Source organism: Dendrobates tinctorius, unplaced genomic scaffold, assembly GCF_039654945.1.
Source record: "Dendrobates tinctorius isolate UK_male_01 unplaced genomic scaffold, ASM3965494v1 ptg000099l, whole genome shotgun sequence".
In the NCBI taxonomy this organism is placed as follows: domain Eukaryota; kingdom Metazoa; phylum Chordata; class Amphibia; order Anura; family Dendrobatidae; genus Dendrobates; species Dendrobates tinctorius.
This window is the reverse complement of record NW_027361767.1, coordinates 1,605,317-1,627,399: the sequence shown is the minus strand read 5'-3', so window position 1 is coordinate 1,627,399 and position 22,083 is coordinate 1,605,317. Positions and strand designations below refer to the sequence as shown.

At 49.3% G+C, this 22,083-nt stretch overlaps 3 protein-coding genes across 6 annotated transcripts in view; 2 read left to right on the top strand and 1 right to left on the bottom strand.

The window, feature by feature from the left end:
- DHPS (deoxyhypusine synthase) overlaps positions 1-1,680 on the top strand; it is a 56,682-nt gene extending 55,002 nt beyond the window's left edge. For all 3 annotated transcript variants that reach the window (XM_073587398.1, XM_073587397.1, XM_073587395.1), the window contains exon 10: positions 1,184-1,680. In XM_073587398.1, coding sequence (XP_073443499.1) covers positions 1,184-1,282 — 99 coding nt within the window. In that variant the 3' untranslated portion in view covers positions 1,283-1,680. The remainder of the gene's footprint in view (positions 1-1,183) is intronic.
- On the bottom strand, positions 1,667-15,700 carry WDR83 (WD repeat domain 83). 2 transcript variants are annotated; one of them, XM_073587399.1, is made up of 10 exons: positions 15,566-15,700; positions 15,271-15,389; positions 14,333-14,453; positions 13,805-13,910; positions 12,642-12,690; positions 11,834-11,960; positions 11,463-11,530; positions 10,199-10,307; positions 8,268-8,382; positions 1,667-1,878 (listed from the first exon to the last, which is right to left on the bottom strand). In XM_073587399.1, exons 2-10 carry the CDS (start codon positions 15,371-15,373, stop codon positions 1,723-1,725), a joined length of 954 nt encoding a protein of 317 aa, XP_073443500.1. In that variant the 5' UTR covers positions 15,374-15,389; positions 15,566-15,700; the 3' UTR covers positions 1,667-1,722. The 2 variants fall into 2 exon arrangements, with proteins under 2 accessions (XP_073443500.1, XP_073443501.1); XM_073587400.1 differs by lacking the exon at positions 8,268-8,382 and having other exon boundaries at positions 15,271-15,654.
- Positions 15,701-15,705: 5 nt separating this feature from the next.
- WDR83OS (WD repeat domain 83 opposite strand) lies at positions 15,706-20,625 on the top strand. The gene is made up of 4 exons (XM_073587401.1): positions 15,706-15,835; positions 19,983-20,088; positions 20,326-20,423; positions 20,500-20,625. The coding sequence occupies exons 1-4, from the start codon at positions 15,786-15,788 to the stop codon at positions 20,564-20,566; spliced, it is 321 nt and encodes a 106-aa protein (XP_073443502.1). The 5' UTR covers positions 15,706-15,785; the 3' UTR covers positions 20,567-20,625.
- Positions 20,626-22,083: the final 1,458 nt, after the last annotated feature.

Sequence of the window (22,083 nt, the reverse complement as noted above, 5' to 3'; positions counted from 1 at the left end):
TGGATCAGGACTTATTTTTTTGTCCGCCGAGCTGACATTTTTAATGATACCATTTTGGGGCAGATATGATCTTTTGATCTCCCGTTATTGCATTTTAATGCAATGTTGCAGCGACGAAAAAAACGTAATTCTGGCGTTTTTACTTTTTTGTCTCGCTACGCCGTTCAGCGATCAGGTTAATCCTTTTTTTTATTGATGGATCGGACAATTCTGAACACGGCGATACCAAATATGTGTAGGTTTGATTTTATTTTTGTTTTATTTTGAATGGGGCCGAAAAGGAGGTGATTTGAACTTTTGTATTTTTTTTATATTTAAAAACTTTTTTTTTTACTTTTGGCATGCTTTAATAGTCTCCATAGGAGGCTAGAAGCTGCCACAACCTGATCGACTGTATGATCAGATCGCCTCTATGTTGTAGGAATGCTGACTTGCTGCGAGAGCCGACCACTGGGTGGTGCTCACAGCAATCCAGCCCTGACAACCATAGAGGTCTCCAGGAGACCTCCAGTTGTCATGCCGACACACCGTAGACCCGCGATCAGGTGACGTGAGTCACTGGTGGTTGTATTTCCGGCGCGACTGCCGGAAGTGCCATTTAAATGCCGCTGTCGGTGTTTGACAGCGGCATTTAACTAGTTAATAGCCGCAGGTGGATCGTGATTCCACCCGCGGCTATTGTGGGCATATGTCAGCTGTTGTAAACAGCTGACATGTCCTGGGAAAGATGTAGGCTTACCACCAGAGCGCACATCAAAGAGAGGAAGTCCGACATTGGAGTAAATGTACACCCGAAATCGGAAAGAGGTTAAGGAACAGATCTGAGGCGAGACAGATGGGGAAAATGGAGGGAGAGCCGACCAGTTCCTTACTAGGTGTAGGGATTAGGTCGGGTTAGTAGAAAGTGAAGGATTATGTTTCCGCCCCCCAAACAGAAACATTGTTCACTGTGACTATGTATCTAGTTTTCTTCTGGTCTAATTCATTGCAGTACACCTAAGTGCTGCACTTGGATGATGTACTGGGAGTATGACTGCTATAGCACTACCTCATTATTCATGAAAGTAGCGTCACCCCACTATACTGCTCCTCATGGACGAGTTTATGAATATAAACCTGTTTTTAAATTTCATATAAAGGAAATCCGGGTTGCCACGTATAACTCTCTCGCTTTCCTCCACAGGTGTATGCCGATGCCAGCCTGGTTTTCCCATTGCTTGTAGCCCAGACATTTGCTCAGAGACACACGGATTTATCCAGCCGGGAGAAGGAGCAGGACTGATAATGTGCGGAGCTGTGTCCGTTCGGGTTATGCACGCTGCATGCTTCGCTCCGGGCTGTATTCAGCTTCCATCCTCGGCTGTCTCCGCACAGGAGCATCGTAGAGATGACCCAGGCGTCAGATTACAGCATGTTACCGTGTGCACACATACCGCGCTGTATCTGCAGCGCCATACAAGTATACCGGTATAGGAAAGCGTTAGGCAATCCAAAGCTCCCAATCTGCGGTGCCTGGAGTGTATGGGAGTTGTAGTCCTTGTGATGGGCGGGTCACTAATGTTTTACCATAATGCCCTAAACTGGAAACCAAGTAACGTTATGTATTTATGTTATATGTGGGGGAGGGGGAAAAGGTCGGGGTAATGGGCGTGGAAATAATAAAAGATTGTTTCCAAAATGTCACCGACTTTATTGGTTATAAAAAATGAAATTGAAACAGAGTCACTGTGACCCGCTGCCACTGTCCTCCTCCGAAGGCTCACCCCTCCAAACCTGGACTTCTCCCTCACTGGCGGTCAGCAGACACTGTTCAGTGGGATGATATGAGAGCGACTGTACGACTCCTTTACTGACCGGGAGTGACAGTGTGAGGGATCCCTGTAGGAAAGAAGAGAGAAGGCAGGTGATGGAATACTGCCCCCTATGTACAGGAACATCTCTACTATTATACTGCCCCTATGTATAGGAACATCACTACTATAATATTGCCCCTATGTACAAGAATATAACTACTATAATAATAACTACTATAATACTGCCCCCTATGTACAGGAACATCTCTACTATAATACTGCCCCTATGTATAGGAACATCACTACTATAATATTGCCCCTATGTACAAGAATATAACTACTATAATACTGCCCCCTATGTACAAGAATATAACTACTATAATACTGCCCCCTATGTACAAGAATATAACTACTATAATACTGCCCCCTAAGGCTGAGTTCACACGTGGCGTTTTTTTCGTGTTTCCGCGGTGGTTTTAACCGCGCGATTTTGCCGCAAAAAATAAGCATCCCATGCATTCCTATGGGATTCCGCAATGCTGTGCTAATGCTGCGGCTTTTACCGCGGCGGATTCGCTTCGCGGTAAAAAACGCAGCATGCTCAATTTTGCGGAATCGCGGCGATCCCGCACCCATAGGAATGCATTGTTCCCGCATGTGGCTGTGCACACCATGCGAAAAGTAAGAAGAATTGCGGATGGTACCCACGGCCCGGAGGAGAGGAGACTGTCCTCCGGGCTTTGGGTACCATATCCCTGTAAAAAATAGAATTTAAAATTAAAAAATATTGTTATTCTCACCTTCCGACGTCCCGCGCAGCCTTCCCGCCTCTCTCCACGCTCCGGTTCCCAGTAATCCTTTGCGAAAATGCCCGCGATGACGTCTGTTCTCGCGGGATCGCGAAGTCTCGCGGTCATTCGCGCGACGTCGTCGCGATCCCGCGAGAACAGATGTCATCGCTGGCATTTTCGCAAAGGATTTCTGGGAACGGGAGCGTGGAGAGAGGCGGGAAGGCTGCGCGGGACGTCGGAAGGTGAGAATAACTTTTTATTTTTTTTATTTTTTACATTTTATCTTTTACTACTGATGCTGCATAGGCGGCCTCAGTAGTAAAAAGTTGGTGACACTTGTCAAACACTATGTTAGACGAGTGTAACCAACCTGTCAATCAGTTCTCCAACCGATGCTACAGATCGCTTGGAAAACACTAGCATTCTGCAAGCTAATTACGCTTGCAAAATGCTAGTTTTTCCGCGGGAATTTAAAATGCGATTTTCCCGCGGAATGGAATTCCGGAACTCTCGCGGTAATTTCCACGAGAGTTCCGCTACGTGTGAACTTAGCCTAAGTACAAGAATATAACTACTATAATACTGCCCCCTATGTACAAGAATATAACCACTATAATACTGCCCCCTATGTACAAGAATATAACCACTATAATACTGCCCCCTAAGTACAAGAATATAACTACTATAATACTGCTCCTATGTTCAAGAATATAACTACTATAATACTGCCCCCTAAGTACAAGAATATAACTACTATAATACTGCCCCCTATATACAAGAATATAACTACTATAATACTGCCCCCTATGAACAAGAATATAACTACTATAATACTGCTCCTATGTTCAAGAATATAACTACTATAAGGGTATGTGCACACGCTGCGGATTCGCAGCAGTTTTTGCTGCGGTGTACAGTACCATTATAAAAATCCGCAGTGCAGACGGTGCTGATTTTTCCGAGCGGTTTTTCTGCCGTTTTGAAACCGCAGAAAGAATTGACATGCCAATTCTTTCTGCGGACTCCGCTGCGGTTTGCCATCTCCTCCATTGTGAAGATGAAAAACCGCAGAGCAATCCGCAGGTATTTTGACCTGCAGATTTACCTGCGGATTTTACAAAATCCGCGCGGCTAAATCCGCACCCAATTCCGCAGCGTGTGCACGTAGCCTAATACTGCCCCATGTACAAGAATATAACTACTATAATACCGGCCCCTATGTACAAGAATATAACTACTATAATACTGCTCCCTATGTACAAGAATATAACTACTATAATACCGGCCCCTATGTACAAGAATATAACTACTAATAATACCGGCCCCTATGTACAAGAATATAACTACTATAATACTGCTCCCTGTGTACAGGAATATAACTACTATAATACTGCTCCTATGTACAAGACTATATCTACTATAATACTGCCCCCTATGTTCAAGAATATAACTACTATAATACTGCCCCCTATGTACAAGAATATAACTACTATAATACTGCCCCCTATGTACAAGAATATAACTACTATACTGCCCCTATATACAAGAATATAACTACTATAATACTGCTCCTATATACAAGAATATAACTACTATAATACTGCCCCTATGTACAAGAATATAACTACTATAATACTGCTCCTATGTACAAGAATATAACTACTATAATACTGCCCCCTATGTACAAGAATATCACTACTATAATACTGCTCCTATGTACAAGAATATAACTACTATAATACTGCCCCCTATGTACAAGAATATCACTACTATAATACTGCTCCTATGTACAAGAATATAACTACTATAATACTGCCCCCTATGTACAAGAATATAACTACTATAATACTGCCCCCTATGTACAAGAATATAACTACTATAATACTGCCCCCATGTAGAAGAATATAACTGCTATAATACTGCCCCCTATGTACAAGAATATAACTACTATAATACTGCTCCTATGTACAAGAATATAACTACTATAATACTGCTCCTATATACAAGAATATAACTACTATAATACTGCCCCCTATGTACAAGAATATAACTACTATAATACTGCTCCTATGTACAAGAATATAACTACTATAATACTGCTCCTATATACAAGAATATAACTACTATAATAGAATCATAGAATCGTAGAGTTGGAAGGGACCTCCTGGGCCATCTGGTCCAACCCCCTGCTCAAAGCAGGATTCGCTAAATCATCCCAGTTAGATGTCTGTCCAGCCTCTGTTTGAAGACTTCCATTGAAGGAGAACTCACCACTTCTCGTGGCAGCCTGTTCCACTCATTGATCACTCTAACTGTCAAAAAGTTTTTTCTAATATCTAATCTGTGTCTCCTCCCATTCAGCTTCATCCCATTGCTTCTAGTCTTTCCTTGTGCAAATGAGAATAAAGTTGATCCATCTACAATGTGACAGCCATTTAGATATTTGTAGACAGCTATTAAGTCTCCTCTCAGTCTTCTCTTTTGCAAACTAAACATTCCCAAATCCTGCAACCTTTCCTCATAAGACAGGGTTTGCAGACCGGTCACCATTCTGGTCGCTCTTTTCTGAACTTGCTCCAGTTTGTTGATGTCTTTTTTAAAATGTGGTGCCCAAAATTGGACACAATATTCCAGATGAGGTCTGACCAAAGAGGAGTAGAGGGAAATAATGACTTCACGTGATCTAGACTGTATGCTTCTGTTAATACATCCTAGAATTGCATTTGCCTTTTTTGCTGCTGCATCACACTGTTGACTCATATTCAGTCTGTGATCTATTAGTATACCCAAGTCTTTTTCACATGTGCTGTTGCTTAGCCCTATTCCTCCCATTCTGTATATGCTTTTTTCATTTTTATTGCCCAGATGTAGTACTTTGCATTTCTCCCTGTTAAAAACCATTCTGTTAGTTGCTGCCCACTTCTCCAGTTTATTTAAATCTTTTTGAATCCTCTCTCTCTCTTCTCTAGTATTAGCTATCCCTCCTAGCTTTGTGTCATCAGCAAATTTAATCAGATTACCCTCGATTCCTTCATCTAAATCGTTGATAAAGATGTTGAACAATACAGGGCCCAGGACAGAGCCCTGTGGTACCCCACTTGAGACATTCTTCCAACTGGATGTGCAGCCATTTACGACCACTCTTTGGGTCCGATCACTAAGCCAGTTATGAATCCACCTAACAGTTGCCTTGTCCATTCCATACTTAGTCATTTTTTCAATAAGTATTGTATGAGAGACTTTGTCAAATGCTTTGCTGAAGTCAAGATATACTATATCTACAGCATTTCCTTGATCCACCCAATCAGTAATACCGTCATAGAAGGAAATTAAATTAGTCTGACATGACTTATTAGTTACAAACCCATGCTGACTCTGTTTAATCACTTCATTCTTATCCAAGTATTGACATACATGTTGTTTAATAATTTGTTCAAAGATCTTTCCTGGTATAGAAGTCAGACTCACCGGCCTATAGTTGCCTGGGTCCACCTTCTTCCCCTTTTTGAAGATAGGAACAACATTTGCTCTTCTCCAGTCTTCTGGCACTTCTCCTGTTCTCCAAGAATTTTCAAAGATTATGGAGAGGGGTTCAAAAATTTCTTCTGCTATCTCCTTCAGTACTCTGGGGTGTAATTCATCTGGACCTGGAGACTTGAATTCATTTAGGTTAGCTAAGTGTTTCCTCACTATCTTTCTGTTTATAGATATCCTGGATTCTTCTATTCCCTTAATAGGACAGTGAATAACAGTTGATGTTACATTTCCTTTCTGAGAGAAAACAGATGCAAAATAGGAATTTAAAAGTTCAGCCTTCTCAACATCCTGTCTTACCATTTCATCATTTTCATCCTGTAAAAATCCTATAGCATCTTTGACTTTTCTTTTACTTTTGACATATCCCCAAAATCCTTTACTATTGCTTTTGACATCTCTTGCAAGTCTCAATTCATTTTCAGCTTTAGCTAATCTGATTTGTGCCCTGCAGGTTCTGCAGACAGCATTATATTCTTCTTTAGATATGCCTCCCTCTTTCCATTTTATAAACATTTTTTTCTTCCTTTTTAGCATGTGCTTAAGTTCTGTGTTCATCCAGGTTTCCTTAAATGCTTCCTATTCTTCCCTCTTTTCGGAATTGTTAACAACTGTGCTTTGAGAATCTCATTTTTCAAGATTTCCCATCCTTCCTGGACATTTTTGTCTTTAAGGATATCCAGCCATTGGATCCCTCCAATTCTCTTTCTGAATCCCTTAAAATCTGCCTTTCTGAAATCTAACCTTGACGTCTGAGTCTTCACAGGTCTTCCGCCTCTAGTTATCCAAAATTCTAAAATAGCATGGTCGCTACCTCCTAGGGTCCCAGCCACTTTTACCTCCTCAACCATTTCCTCCCTGTTTATAAGGATTAGATCCAAGGTAGCAGTTCCCCTTGTTTTCTCCTTTACCTTTTGGAAGATAAAGTTGTCAGCAAGAGAGGATAAGAATTTCCTTGACCTGTTAGTTTTGCCTGAGAGAGATTCCCAACAAATGTCTGGATAGTTGAAATCTCCCATGACAACTATGTCATATTTTTTGGAGAACTTGGCCATTTGATGCATAAAGAGTTCATCCATATCTACAGCTTGCACAGGCGGCCTGTAGTAAATGCCTACAATGGTGTCCTTTCCATTGTTCTGTCCTTGTATTCTTACCCAAACAGTTTCCACAGAACTCCCAGTCTCTTCAATCTCTGTGCAGATATACGCATTTCTAACATACAATGCGACACCTCCTCCTCGTTTATCAAGTCTGTTTCTTGCAAATAAGTTGTATCCTTCTAGTCTTGTATTCCAGTCATGTGTATTGTCCCACCAAGTTTCAGTGATTCCAATGACATCATATTTCTTTTCCTGTGTTAGTAGTTCCAATTCTCCTTGTTTGTTGCCCATGCTTTGTGCATTAGTATAGAAACATTTTAGTTTGTGATTGGTTTCTCTTTCTCCAATATTTTTATTAGATTCTTTCGTCTTTGTTCTTCCTTTCCACTTCTAATAGCAGAGTTCTCAATAGCATTTGTCAGGTGTTTGGCTTTTTCTGGTCTTTTGCTTCCCTTCCCATGTTGTTCTAGTTTAAAGCTCTCCTTACAAGTGTAGCAAGGCGACTTCCAAATACATGCTTTCCAGTCTTCGTAAGGTGCACCCCATCTCTAGCAAGTAGTCCATCGTATAAGTAGTTCACTCCGTGATCCAGAAATCCAAATCGTTGCTGACGGCACCATCGACGTAGCCAGTTGTTCACCTGCAGAATCTTATTCCACCTCCTTGTTCCATGGCCATCCACTGGGAGGATGGAAGAGAAGACCACCTGCCACCTGCTAATACTGCCCCTATGTACAAGAATATAACTAGTACTGTATGTCACTACCTACCATTGGAGGTATATGTCTGGAGTTATACCAAGCAGATGTGTTATGTATGAGGGTCTCACTAGCTGTGCCTAATCTTAACAATGGAGGGGGCCACAGCCCATTTAAAGAGGTAAAGCCTCATTATGAAGGCGGAGACCTCGCAGCTGTGAGCTTTTGATGAGGTCTCTGATAAGATGTCATCCATGGAGTGGTCTCTCACTTGGAAATCTCAATTGTTATTAAGTTTCAAGCAGCGGCCACATATAATCCTGAAGATTAAGCGAAGCGCGTCCTCACCTCCACTAGGTCCCAGAAGCAGACGTTGCCGTCCTCTGAGCAGCTCACCACATGCGTGTCCTTCTCACTGAGGCAGCTGTCCAGTTTATAGCTCGTGTTCTTGTGTCCTGAGTACCTGGTACAGAACAGAGACGGCCAGTTACAGGGCAACTGGGCAGACTAATACTGCAGCACGTTGGTTTGGGCTCCCCGGGTCAAGATTCCTGTTATTGGGAACAGTTCAGCTGAAGATGAAATGATCTCTAAATGGCTGAACGTTACAGGTGACAGATTTCTGCTGTATTTGATGAAAAAATATATATTTTCATCTTTTACATTTTAAAAATTACATAAAGGAGAATGGGCCAATTTTAATAGTTTGTGCGCCCTGTGTGGTTAGTATCTAAAAGCAAACCCATGGGCCATGCACACAGTGAACCAGTCTGTAGGACAGTGTTCACACCACCATAAGACTGAAGCACAGAAAAACAATAACGTGTATTTTTACATGTTTTATTGTTTTTCTGTGGTTAGTATCTAGTACCACCCCCCTTTTGCAGGTATCACAGCTTGTAAATGCTTTTTGTAGCCAGCCAAGAGTCTTTCAGTTGTTATTTCTTGGAGAATTCCTCCAGTTCTGTGAGATTCCTGGGTCGTCTTCCATCCGCTGCTATTTTGAGGTCTAACCACAGTTTTTCAATGATGTTCAGATTTGGGGACTGTGAGGGCCATTGTAAATCCTGCAGCTTGTGCCTTTTGAGGTCGTCTATTGTGGATTGTGACGTGTGTTTGGGATCATTCTCCATGTGTAGCAGCCATCCTCATCCTCTTTTCACCTTCAGCTTTTTTTTACACATGGTGTTATGTTTGCATCAAGAACTTGTTGAAATGTCATTGAATCCATTCTTCCCTCTACCCGTGTAATGTTCCTGATGCCATTGGCTGCAAAACAACCCCAATGCTTGATTGATCCATCCCAATGACTAATGGTTGGAAAGATGTTCTTTTCCTGCTATTCTGTGCCCTTTTTTCTCCACACATGCCTTTGATGATTGTGGCTACAAAATCCTATTTTAACCTCATCTGTCCACAGGACTTGCATTTTGGAAACATCAGGCTTGTATAGATGTTCTTTTACATACTTCTGCCGCTGAATTTTATGGTGAGGATGCAGGAGAGGTTTTCTTCAGACTCTTCAATGAAGGCCATATTTGTGCAGGTGTCTCTGAACAGTAGAACAATGTACCACAACTCCAGAGTCTGCTTAATCTTTCTGAAGGTCTTTTGCAGTCAAGCAGGGGGGGTTCTGATTTCCCTTTCTAGCAATTCTACGAGCAGCTCTCACTGACATTTTCCTTGGTCTTCCAGACCTTATCTTGACCTCCACTGTTCCTGATAACTGCCATTTCTTAATTACATTTTGAACTGAGTAAATGGCAACTTAGAAAAGCGATTTCATCTCCTTATTGCCTTCTCCTGCTTAGTGGGTCTCCACCACTTTGAGTGTTGGGCAGCTGCTTAGAAGAATCAATGGCTGCTGTTTTTTGTCACAAAGTTAGAGGAGGCTGGGTTTTATAAAGCTGGGAAATTGGCATCACCTGGACTTTCCTAATGAAGATAGTAAACAAGCCATAACCCAGGCTAATTAAGGTCTGAACCTTGGTCAAAGTTGTCTCAGCACACACATCTCCAAGGGCGCCCAAACTTTTGCATCTGTTAATTTCTTTTTCTGTAATTTTGAAAATGTAAAAGATGAAAAATATATATTTTTTGCCTAAAAATGTGTCATCTGTAACTTTAGGCCCTTTAGAGATCATTTCATCTTCAACTTGCCTAACTGTTCACAACAACAGTCATTTTACACGTCACTGTAATTTCTGCGGACGACTCGGTGTCACAACCTCACTCCGTTTCGCAGCAGGGCCGTGGTGGTGCGAGGGCATGTTACTCACTCTCCGAGCAGTTCTCCTGTGTCCTTATCCAGGAGGCGAAGGCAGGAATCCAGGGAGGAGGCCAAGAGACACTGCGAGTCCTGACTGAAACTCACACACGTAATGGGGCCTATAGGAAAGTAACAACATTGACTGGTCACTATTGGAAAAATGCTTGACTAGTAATCCCCTCCTAGCCCGGTGACGGCTCCTGTGTAAGAGGTGTCCTCTCTGTAATCACACTGGCCCTGCTCCTTTGCCTTCCTCCTCAGGACAGGAGCTTGGGGCCACTGCACCCTGATGGTGCATTTGTTTGGAGGCCTGGGCAGTTAAGCATCTCTGCCTTTTTGCTGTGTTTTTGAACTTTTGGAGGATTTTCAAGCCGCCTTTTTGTGCTATTGCGTGCTAGTAGAGGAATAAAACATGGCTGCACACATGTCGGGGGCAGAGACCGGAAGTGGTTAGCACTGCAGCCTTGCAGCGCTGGGGTCCTGGATTCAAATCCCACCAAGGACAACATCTGCAAGGAGTTTGTATGTTCTCCCCATGTTTGCGTGGGTTGCCTCCGGGTTCTCCGGTTTCCTCCCACGTTCCAAAGACATACTGATACTCAAAGAGGAGATCCCAAGAGGGAAAAAAAAAAACAGATTCCCGCGCTGCTATATTTCAACCATCAAATAGAGGAAATCTAGTAGATTGTAGAAATTGTTTCCAATATCAGTACTTTATTTATGGTACATACAGAGACAACGCGTTTCGAGGTCCATTTAGTGCCCTCTTCTTCAGGTCCAATATACATTCAACCTGAAGAAGAGGTCACTGAATGGACCTCGAAACGCGTTGTCTCTGTATGTACCATAAATGAAGTACTGATATTGGAACCAATTTCTACAATCTACTGGATTTCCTCTATTTGATGGTTGAAATATAGCAGCGCGGGAATCTGGTGTTTTTTTTTTTCCCTCTTGGGATCTCCTCTTTGAGTAATGGAAGCAGACGCTGTCTGTCTACACCATCGTACTGCAGCTTCATGGCATGTGACTAAGCGCATACAGTAGTTGTGGCTTTACACAACTATTGAGGGTGAGTACCTTGCACAATTTATATTCATTATATCTGCACTGGTAAGGCCCTATGGGGTGCACTTTTGTGGTTTCTTTTATCTTTAAAGACATACTGATAGGGAATCTAGATTGTGAGCCCCATCGGGGACAGCGATGATGATGTCTGTAAAGTGCTGTGGAATTAATGGCGCTATATCAATGAGTAAAATAAATAAGCTTACTGCCAATGTAATCCGCACCCATCTCGCCTACCCGCAGGTCGTAACGGCGTAGGTTCCCATCCACAGACCTAGGGCCGAAAAAGAGAAGTCACCGAGTGATGAGGCTCCCATTATAGGGTAACAGAGGAGCAATGTCACCGTCTGCTCCTCCCACTATAGGGTAACACAAAGGAGCAATGTCACCGTCTGCTCCTCCCACTATAGGGTAACACAAAGGAGCAATGTCACTGTCTGCTCCTCCCACTATAGGGTAACGTGCAATGTCACCATCTGTTCCTCCCACTATCGGGTAACACAAAGGAACAATGTCACCGTCCCACTCCTCCCGCTATAGGATAACAGACATAAGGAAGGAGGATAATGGGACGGACCCGGCCAGGATCTCGTGGTCAGACACTTTGATGCTGGAAATCCCGTCTTTGGCTTCATCCAGGATCTGTATGGCCTCCGGTCTGCGGGATCGACAGTCCCAGCACCTGATAGAAGAGTCTATAGATCCTGAGAGATCAGAGAAGAGTGACATTCAGTGCTCAGGAGAATGCCCGCCAATATCGCGTCACCCCGCCCTAAAGTGCTCAGGAGGACGCCCACCATATCACGTCTCCCCGCCCTAAAGTGCTCAGGAGGACGCCCCCCCATATCATGTCACCCCGCCTTTCAGTGCTCAGGAGGACGCCCCCCCATACCATATCACCCCGCCCTTCAGTGCTCCGGAGGACGCCCGCCATATCTCGTCACCCCGCCCTAAAGTGCTCAGGAGGACGCCCGCCATGTCACCCCGCCTTTTAGTGCTCAGGAGGACGCCCCCCCCATACCATGTCACCCCGATCTTCTGTGCTCAGGAGGATGCCCGCCATATCACGTCATCCCACCCTTCAGTGCTCAGGAGGATGCCCACCATATCACGGCACCCGCCCTTAAGTGCTCAGGAGGTCACCCGCCATATCAGGTCATCCCACCCTTCAGTGCTCAGGAGGTCGCCCGCCATATCACGTCACCCTGCCCTTCAGTGCTGATGAGGAGGACGCCTGCCATATCACATCACCCTGCCCTTAAGTGCTCAGGAGGTCGCCCGCCATATCACGTCACCCTGCTCTTGCCAGGACAAAAGCCAGAAAGCGCACAGCAGCTGGAGGGGCAGAAAATCTCACACAATCAAGGGAACAAGATGGATGTTACCTGATATTATCACAGTGGACTCCTCATTAAACGCCACGCAGTTCACTTTCTGCAGAGAAAGAGATGCAGACGCCACTGTCATAACACCATCGTATCACAACAAATCATGTTTGGAGGCGGCAGGTTACACTAAAAGTCGTCTACTTCCAAAAAGGACATCTAGCAGCTGCCATCAGCTCATCACTGCCACGTGTACAGGGGAGGATGTGCTGCCATCGGCTCATCGCTGCCACGTGTACAGGGGAGGATGTGCTGCCATCGGCTCATCGCTGCCACGTGTACAGGGGAGGATGTGCTGCCATCGGCTCATCGCTGCCACGTGTACAGGGGAGGATGTGCTGCCATCGGCTTATCGCTGCCACGTGTACAGGGGTGGATGTGCTGACATCGGCTCATCGCTGCCACGTGTACAGGGGAGGATGTGCTGCCATCGGCTCATCGCTGCCACGTGTACAGGGGAGGATGTGCTGCCATCGGCTTATCGCTGCCACCTGTACAGGGGAGGATGTGCTGCCATCAGCTGATGGCTGCCACGTGTACAGGGGAGGATGTGCTGCCATCAGCTGATGGCTGCCACGTGTACAGGGGAGGATGTGCTGCCATCGGCTCATCGCTGCTACGTGTACAGGGGAGCATGTGCTGCCATCAGCTCATCACTGCCACGTGTGCAGGGGAGGATGTGCTGCCATCGGCTCATCACTGCCACGTGTGCAGGGGAGGATGTGATGCCATCAGCTCATCACTGCCACGTGTACAGGGGAGGATGTGCTGCCATCGGCTCATCGCTGCCACGTGTACAGGGGAGGATGTGCTGCCATCGGCTCATCGCTGCCACGTGTGCAGGGGGGGATGTGCTGCCATCGGCTCATCGCTGCCACGTGTACAGGGGAGGATGTGCTGCCATCGGGACGATGGATCTGTGGCTGAAGCTCCAATTTGTAGAAACATTACAATATTGCCGGGTTTAGCTTTGTGTTGCTGCAGCCTAAATTTGGGGAAGATTCCCTCAGTACAAATGTGGAGCAATCACCCATAGCAACCAAAAAGATTTTAGAAAAGTAATGGCAACGTCCTGATTGGATTCAATGGAAGTTGGGTAGTCATCCCTGGCAGCCAGTCATTTACTGGCTCGTACTACATCAGTAATGGAAAGTACCGCTCACCCCTGCGTGTCCACGAAACTTCCGAACCACCTGACCCTGCGCCACATCCCACAGGACAACAGTTTTGTCTGAGCTGCAGGAACAGATCTGGCTGTTGTCACAGGACCTGAAAGAGACGCAACGTGAGAAAACCCCCCAAAGAAGCCACACGGGGGCCCCGCTCATCCATTCAATACACAAAAAGAACATCAATGAGACAGTGTAATACGACTTCTCCCCAGGAGAGGGCGGTCAGTGCTGCCACCACCAGATTCCTGGGGGTTCGGGGGGTCCCCACAGTGGGCTTCCTGCAATCACTGGGGAATACAATGTATCAGACCCTGGAGACTTTATCATCTTATGTCAGCAGGAAGGATTGTATCACCGGACAGCAACGAGGGAGAAACTGGCACCAATCATACCCCCTCACTAGTGGGACCTTATATGGGGGAGCGGGATCTGGAGGTGGGGATCTTACAGATCACACAATGGATCCACTGTTACCCTCACACGACCCCGGCTATAAGACCTGTAATGAGGGACGGTTACCCTGCGGCGTCCAGCACCTCGTATCCGTGCCCGCTGTACGTCTTCAGCAGCGTGCCCTTGTGCGGATTCCACAGCTTCAGAGACTTGTCACTGCCACACGTCATACAGTAATTACCGTCCACTGCCGACCGCAAGGAGAGAAGGCTCACATCACAGGGAGTACACAGCCAACGGGGAGGAGCTAGGTGACATGGAGTCTGCCCCTCCCACCACAGGGTGACAGGAGCTATGTGTTATGGAGTCTGGTCCTCCCACCAAAGGGTGACCCCGTCAACAGTGAGGAGAGATGCCAAGGTGACACACAATGATGGGGAGGAGCGAGGTCGTCAGGGCGACAGACAATAGGGAGGAGCGAGGTTGTCGGGGCGACAGACAACGGGGAGGAGCGAGGTCATCAGGGAAACAGACAATGGGGAGGAGCGAGGTTGTCGGGGCGACAGACAACGGGGTGGAGCGAGGTCATCAGGGAAACAGCCGACAGGGAGGAGAGAGGTTGTCGGGGCGACAGACAATAGGGAGGAGCGAGGTTGTCGGGGCGACAGACAATGGGGAGGAGCGAAGTTGTCGGGGCGACAGACAATGGGGAGGAGCGAGGTTGTCGGGGCGACAGACAACGGGGAGGAGCGAGGTCATCAGGGAAACAGACAACGGGGAGGAGCGAGGTCATCAGGGAAACAGACGACAGGGAGGAGGTTGTCGGGGCGACAGACAATAGGGAGGAGCGAGGTTGTCAGGGTGACAGACAATGGGGAGGAGAGAGGTTGTCGGGGCAACAGACAATAGGGAGGAGCGAGGATGTCAGGGCGACAGACAAAGGGGCGGAGGGAGGTTGTCGGGGCGACAGATAATAGGGAGGAGCGAGGTTGTCGGGGCGACAGACAATAGGGAGGAGCGAGGTTGTCGGGGCGACAGACAATAGCGGTGTCGGGGGCACTCACCGTTGTAGCGCACAGCCCGCACTGCCCCCTGGGCACACAGCAGCCTGCGGTGCAGATATCGGGGTAGTTCTGGGGGTCTCGGTTTAGGTGCTGGGAAGGACATGGCGCAGGAGCGGCTCCTGTAAGTAATGGAGGCTACAGAGGTGACGGCTGTGACAGGATCACACAGAGCTGGGGCCCTTAAAGTGACAGGGGCCCAGCTGGGGGCAGAATTACCATCTGGGACTATGGAGAGGTGAGGTGACTGCACTGAAGGCCATTATGACCATGCTGGGACTTGTAGTCCTCCGCTCACCTTCACTCAGAGTCTCTGGGAGCAGCAGAGAATTCGGGGTCTTGTAGTTCGCGCAGCAGCTGCTGCGAACCGACCATGTGACCCTATGACCTAGGTGCTCGTAAACAAGACCACGTGTTTCGGAAGCACTTCCGGTTCGCCCGGACTTTTTCTTCCTGTTGCGGCACCGGAAGTTCCCTGATCAGCAGGAGAGTTGTCTACGGAAAGGAAGGGAGAAAACATGACCGGGAATGTCGGGAGCGACCCCAGGAGGCCGGCCAAGGTGCAGAGGTGAGGCGCAATGGAGACGGAGGGGTTAATGTCAGAGTAATATGCAAATTGCCTCTTCAGAGAGGGAGAGGACTTGAACTCGGTAGCGCCACCAATTGGTAGTAGCGATCCTACAAGTCACAATCAAAACCTTTAACGAGTCGTGTAATATGGGTTAGGATAAAAGCCAAATCAGAATCTCCGTTTGCAGACACAGTGTTTCGGGCTATTGGCCCTCGTCAGCGCAAAGTGTGAGAACTGATTTGGCAGAGAATAGTGGTTTATATGGGGTGGGGGTGCAGTTGGATGTCAGACACTGATTGGCTGCAGTGGTCACGTGACAGTTCTCCCCTGTGGATGGTACCGGAGGGCAGTATGGCGGCGAGCTGCTGCTCCTGGCGGAGGAATGTCACTGTTTATTTCTCTTGTATTATGTCCATCACTCCGGGACCGGATTCGTCCTGGACATGGAGGCTGCTGAATGGAAGGTGAACCCCGTATTGTACTGAAAGGGTTAATCCTACAAGTAAAAATGATCCCCCATCTAAAGTGTAGAGGGTAACCTGCCAGGACCCGGGAGCGGGGCTGTGCGCGGCTGGGGGGGACCCGGGAGCGGGGCTGTGCGCTGGTGGGGGGGACCCAGGCTCCGATCTCGGGAGCACCAGGTCCACCCCACCGTGCAGAGCCCCGGTCTCGGGAGCACCAGGTCCACCCCACCGTGCAGAGCCCCGGTCTCGGGAGCACCAGGTCCACCCCACCGTGCAGAGCCCCGGTCTCGGGAGCACCAGGTCCACCCCACCGTGCAGAGCCCCGGTCTCGGGAGCACCAGGTCCACCCCACCGTGCAGAGCCCCGGTCTCGGGAGCACCAGGTCCACCCCACCGTGCAGAGCCCCGGTCTCGGGAGCACCAGGTCCACCCCACCGTGCAGAGACCCGGTCTCGGGAGCACCAGGTCCACCCCACCGTGCAGCGCCCCGGTCTCGGGAGCACCAGGTCCACCCCACCGTGCAGAGCCCCGGTCTCGGGAGCACCAGGTCCACCCCACCGTGCAGCGCCCCGGTCTCGGGAGCACCAGGTCCACCCCACCGTGCAGAGCCCCGCTCTCGGGAGCACCAGGTCCACCCCACCGTGCAGAGCCCCGCTCTCGGGAGCACCAGGTCCACCCCACCGTGCAGAGCCCCGCTCTCGGGAGCACCAGGTCCACCCCACCGTGCAGAGCCCCGCTCTCGGGAGCACCAGGTCCACCCCACCGTGCAGAGCCCCGGTCTCGGGAGCACCAGGTCCACCCCACCGTGCAGAGCCCCGGTCTCGGGAGCACCAGGTCCACCCCACCGTGCAGAGCCCCGGTCTCGGGAGCACCAGGTCCACCCCACCGTGCAGAGCCCCGGTCTCGGGAGCACCAGGTCCACCCCACCGTGCAGAGCCCCGATCTCGGGAGCACCAGGTCCACCCCACCGTGCAGAGCCCCGATCTCGGGAGCACCAGGTCCACCCCACCGTGCAGAGCACCGGTCTCGGGAGCACCAGGTCCACCCCACCGTGCAGAGCCCCGGTCTCGGGAGTACCAGGTCCACCCCACTTATCTGCTCTACTTTGGATGGAGGGAGGGAGGCGCCATTTCAATTTTTGGAATTCATAGTTGAAAGTAAAAGTAACATTATTGAGTTACACCTATAACCCTTTCAGCACATTTATCCACCCGTCTTGGCCAAGTGACACCATTTAGTAGCCTCAATGTACAGGAAGAATCTTAAAGGAGATGTCCCTTGACATTTAAAGGGGCTAGGTTAGTGCAAGAAATATCCTGTGGATTGGTGAAAGCTTTTGATTCTCTAGCACTGATGCCCTGTGCCATCCCAGAGTGGGTACTCAACTTTCTAGTTCCCGGTTGGGGGGGTTCTGCTCCCACAGCCAGTGATCATACGATGGTAGAGTTGGAAGGGACCTCCTGGGCCATCTGGTCCAAACCCCTGCTTAAAGCAGGAGTCACTAAATCATCCCAGACTCTGTCCAGCCTCTGTGTGAAGACTTCCATTGAAGGAGAACTCACGAGCTCTCGTGACAGCCTGTTCCACTCATTGATCTCTCTGTCAAAAAGTTTTTTCTAATATCTAATCTGTGTCTCCTCCCATTCAGTTTCATCCCATTGCTTCTAGTCTTTCCTTGTGCAAATGAGAATAAAGTTGATCCTTCTACAATGTGACAGCCCTTTAGATATTTGTAGACAGCTATTAAGTCTCCTCTCAGTCTTCTCTTTTGCAAACTAAACATTCCCAAATCCTGCAACCTTTCCTCATAAGACAGGGTTTGCAGACCGGTCACCATTCTGGTTGCTGTTTTCTGAACTTGCTCCAGTTTGTTGATGTCTTTTTTAAAATGTGGTGCCCAAAACTGGACACAATATTCCAGATGAGGTCTGACCAAAGAGGAGAAGAGGGAAATAATGACTTCACGTGATGTAGACTGTATGCTTCTGTTAATACATCCCATAACGGTATTTGCCTTCTTTGCTGCTGCATCACACTGTTGACTCATGTGCAGTTCACCAGTTTCCTAGGTGATGTTCTGAGAGGGAAGGGTCGGGCACGCTGACGCTCACTGTCCGATCTGTGTGTTCTCAGAGCAGATATGCAGCCATTAGAGGTACCGGGCTTCTGACGCTCCTGCCCTCATTGAGATTCCCCCCCCCCCCCCCGCACGGCAGGCTGAGGCCATGGTGGATATATGGAGGGGCCTGGATGAAGGGAGGGAGCGCCCTGTGCTGACTCTGATTGGGATTTATGGGGTCCTTTAGTGTTACAGTAACGGCAGCCAACATCCTACTGACGATGTGTGCAGGAGTTTGCTATTACATGAGACGTATAAAGTAAGAATGTAAAAAAAATGCAGAATTTGGAATAAAAATAATTTTTGTTACATTAAATCCTACATATAACTCATCTCACCTGAAGCCTGCGCTGCACCAGGGAGACCGGCGCTCTGCAATGGTGGCAGAGGAGGTGGGCACGACATCGGTGCTCTGTGTGGCTGGTGGGGGGGACCAGTATTCTGGGTGACGGGGGGTGGTGGGTGGGGCGACACCAGTGCTCTTGGCAGGGTTGGGGGGACACCAGTGCTCTGGGCAGGGTTGGGGGGACACCAGTGCTCTGGGCAGGGTTGGGGGGACACCAGTGCTCTGGGCAGGGTTGGGGGGACACCAGTGCTCTGGGCAGGGTTGGGGGAGCACCGGTGCTCTGGGCAGGGTTGGGGGACACCAGTGCTCTGGGCAGGGTTGGGGAGCACCGGTGCTCGGGGCAGGGTTGGGGGGGCACCAGTGCTCTGGGCAGGGTTGGGGGACACCAGTGCTCTGGGCAGGGTTGGGGAGCACCGGTGCTCGGGGGGGGGGCACCGCTGCTGTGGGCTAAGTTCTGCCGCTTCTTCACTGTGTGCAGCAGTCAGGGTGGGGGTCCAGTCCCTGCCCGTCATGGTGTAATTGCCCCTTTAATCTCTATGATCTCCTTTTCCAGGGACACGTAATCCGGCTGCGGGGTGACCCTGCTGTTCCGGGAGTAGGGCGGACACGTATGTTCCCTCTAAGCCTCCGCACGGCCGAGCAGCGGGGGCTTCATGGCTTCTCTGAGTCATCGGACAGTTGATCCCGGCCGGGATCATCATTTTAATCCATGTTGCTTTTTCGCAGCCCAAAGCTGAAGGCTGTGATATAATATGTCTGTCGCCCATCTGCTCTGCAGGGAAACCCAATCTGTTGCTCCCTGTTATCAGCCATCTCCCGCAGGTGACCCAGTAGAGCTTTCGGTCTGCAGCCCGGAGACCCTCTGCCCCTTCTCTTCCTCTAGTCCAGTGTATAATACGGAGGCCCTGCGCTGCCTGTTACTTTCTCATGTCTCTTCTTGTCTCCATCTTTCCTACATAGGCGGCCATGTTTCCCAGATATCGTGTGGCCTCTACCATTGAAGCCTAAATCTTGGGTTAGAAAATCATGGCAGCTTTCTCCTAATACAGCGCCCCCTCTGTCCGCAGGTCAGGTATGGTATTGCAGCTCAGCTGTAAGTACACACCCGATGCAGACAAGATTGGCGCTGTTTATAGAAGAAAGCTGCCATATTTTTCTAACTCTGCACAATAAAAGTGAGAATCACACGAGTAATCACCTTTTATGTCTGATTTAGATATAAGCCCCCCACCTCGGAGAATTCGCCCACGCTGGACGACCCGACCCCAGACTACATGAACCTGCTGGGCATGATCTTCAGTATGTGCGGCCTGATGCTGAAGGTGAGTGCGACCTATAGACACAAGTGGCAATGAGCGCTGCTTAGATAGGACTACAACTCCCAGCATGTCCTGACAGCGGGGGAAGAGTGCAGGGAAAGGCAGGGGAACTGGCGATTGTGTCCCGTTTTTTTTTTCCCTTCTGTTTTGAGTACATGGATCAGATTCTGTCAGGACTTGCTGGGAGTTGTAGTTCTTCAAGCTATGTGTATGATCTGCTTCTACTGTCATGTCCTGCAGCTGAAGTGGTGCGCCTGGATCGCCGTCTATTGCTCCTTCATCAGCTTTGCCAACTCCCGCAGCTCTGAGGACACGAAACAAATGATGAGCAGCTTCATGTAAGTGGGGGAGAGGGGGCGATCGTATCCACTATTCAAATCTTCCCCTTTCATTATTTGCTCTTCGTCCTCGCAGGTTATCGATCTCCGCCGTGGTCATGTCTTATCTACAGAACCCGCAGCCTATGTCTCCCCCATGGTGACGGCCGTCCCGGCGTCTCGTTACTGTCTGTGTATAGAAGGAATAAACGCTGATGTCGCACTGTGTGTACAGAGTCTTATTTTACCTGCAGGATCCTGGCTGATGCCTCCCCCTGGTGGCGAGAAGCGGCACTGCAGCGGACGGTGAGTGGCGGCACACGGATCCCGGCGCTGTCGCCTCCCCCTGGTGGTGAGAAGCGGCACTGCAGCGCACGGTGAGTGGCGGCACACAGATCCCGGCGCTGTCGCCTCCCCCTGGTGGTGAGAAGCGGCACTGCAGCGCACAGTGAGTGGTGGCACACAGATCCCGGCGCTGTCGCCTCCCCTGGTGGTGAGAAGCGACACTGCAGCGCACGGTGAGTGGCGGCACACAGATCCCGGCGCTGTCGCCTCCCCTGGTGGTGAGAAGCGACACTGCAGCGCACGGTGAGTGGCGGCACACAGATCCCGGCGCTGTCGCCTCCCCCTGGTGGTAAGTGGCACTGCAGCGCCCGGTGAGTGGCGGCACACAGATCCCAGCGCTGTCGCCTCCCCCTGGTGGTGAGTGGCGGCACACAGATCCCTGCGCTGTCGCCTCCCCCTGGTGGTGAGAAGCGGCACTGCAGCGCACGGTGAGTGGCGGCACACAGATCCCGGCGCTGTCGCCTCCCCCTGGTGGTAAGTGGCACTGCAGCGCCCGGTGAGTGGCGGCACACAGATCCCAGCGCTGTCGCCTCCCCCTGGTGGTGAGTGGCGGCACACAGATCCCTGCGCTGTCGCCTCCCCCTGGTGGTGAGAAGCGGCACTGCAGCGCACGGTGAGTGGCGGCACACAGATACCGGCGCTGTCGCCTGCGGCCCGACACCTTTATCGCTGTACAAAGGAAAAATTATTTTCGGACTCCGCTATGGACGTTCTTCAGGTGCCGCATCTCCGCCCCTCAAAAGTGGAGAAAACACCCCAAAACGGTACCAGTAAAGCAATAAAGCCATCAGCGCCATCTCAGCAAAGGGCAACAAGCGAATATTAACTTTATAGAACATATTCTTTTAATATAAAGAAAATAGTAATAAATGTGTTATGTATAAGAATGTAAAATATAAAAAAAGTGATGACTTATGAAACAAAGGCTGGGAAAATGCAGGAACTGAAGATAGCTGGAGATCGCCGCTCCTCCCCGGTCCGTGCACACTGACACCGCCGTGCTGAGGGGTCGGCCGCCTGTGCCTCCGGGGCATGGGGTCCTGGGATGAGAGGAGCTATCCCTCTGCCCTGGCGTGCTGGGAGTTGTAGTCCCACTGGACCTTGCTGCTGGAGTCTCCTCCGCTCCTGATGTTAGCAGAGACGAGTTTACCAAGTGACATCGCTGCACAGCTGTCCTGTTCATCCAGGTCTGCCTGGTTCAGGCCCCGTGTGAGGTAATACGCCAGAGAGGACCGGCTGTGGGGAGTGATGGCGGCAGCGGTATACCCGGGGGCTGTATACTCGCTGTATACAGGCACGATTATCCCGCCCTGTGATGTCTGTAGCGCTACTCGTG

Excerpts from the sequence above, each read along its gene's own strand:
- WDR83 (XM_073587399.1), bottom strand. The coding sequence starts at position 15,373 with ATGTCCTTCCCAGCACCTAAACCGAGACCCCCAGAACTACCCCGATAT. Across the intron at positions 14,454-15,270 it reads GCGGGCTGTGCGCTACAACG|TGGACGGTAATTACTGTATG; the intron begins GTGAGTGCCCCC and ends TGCGGTCGGCAG. Across the intron at positions 1,879-8,267 it reads GCTTCTGGGACCTAGTGGAG|GGATCCCTCACACTGTCACT; the intron begins GTGAGGACGCGC and ends TCTTTCCTACAG.
- WDR83OS (XM_073587401.1), top strand. The coding sequence starts at position 15,786 with ATGACCGGGAATGTCGGGAGCGACCCCAGGAGGCCGGCCAAGGTGCAG. Across the intron at positions 20,089-20,325 it reads TGTGCGGCCTGATGCTGAAG|CTGAAGTGGTGCGCCTGGAT; the intron begins GTGAGTGCGACC and ends CATGTCCTGCAG. Across the intron at positions 20,424-20,499 it reads CAAATGATGAGCAGCTTCAT|GTTATCGATCTCCGCCGTGG; the intron begins GTAAGTGGGGGA and ends TCGTCCTCGCAG.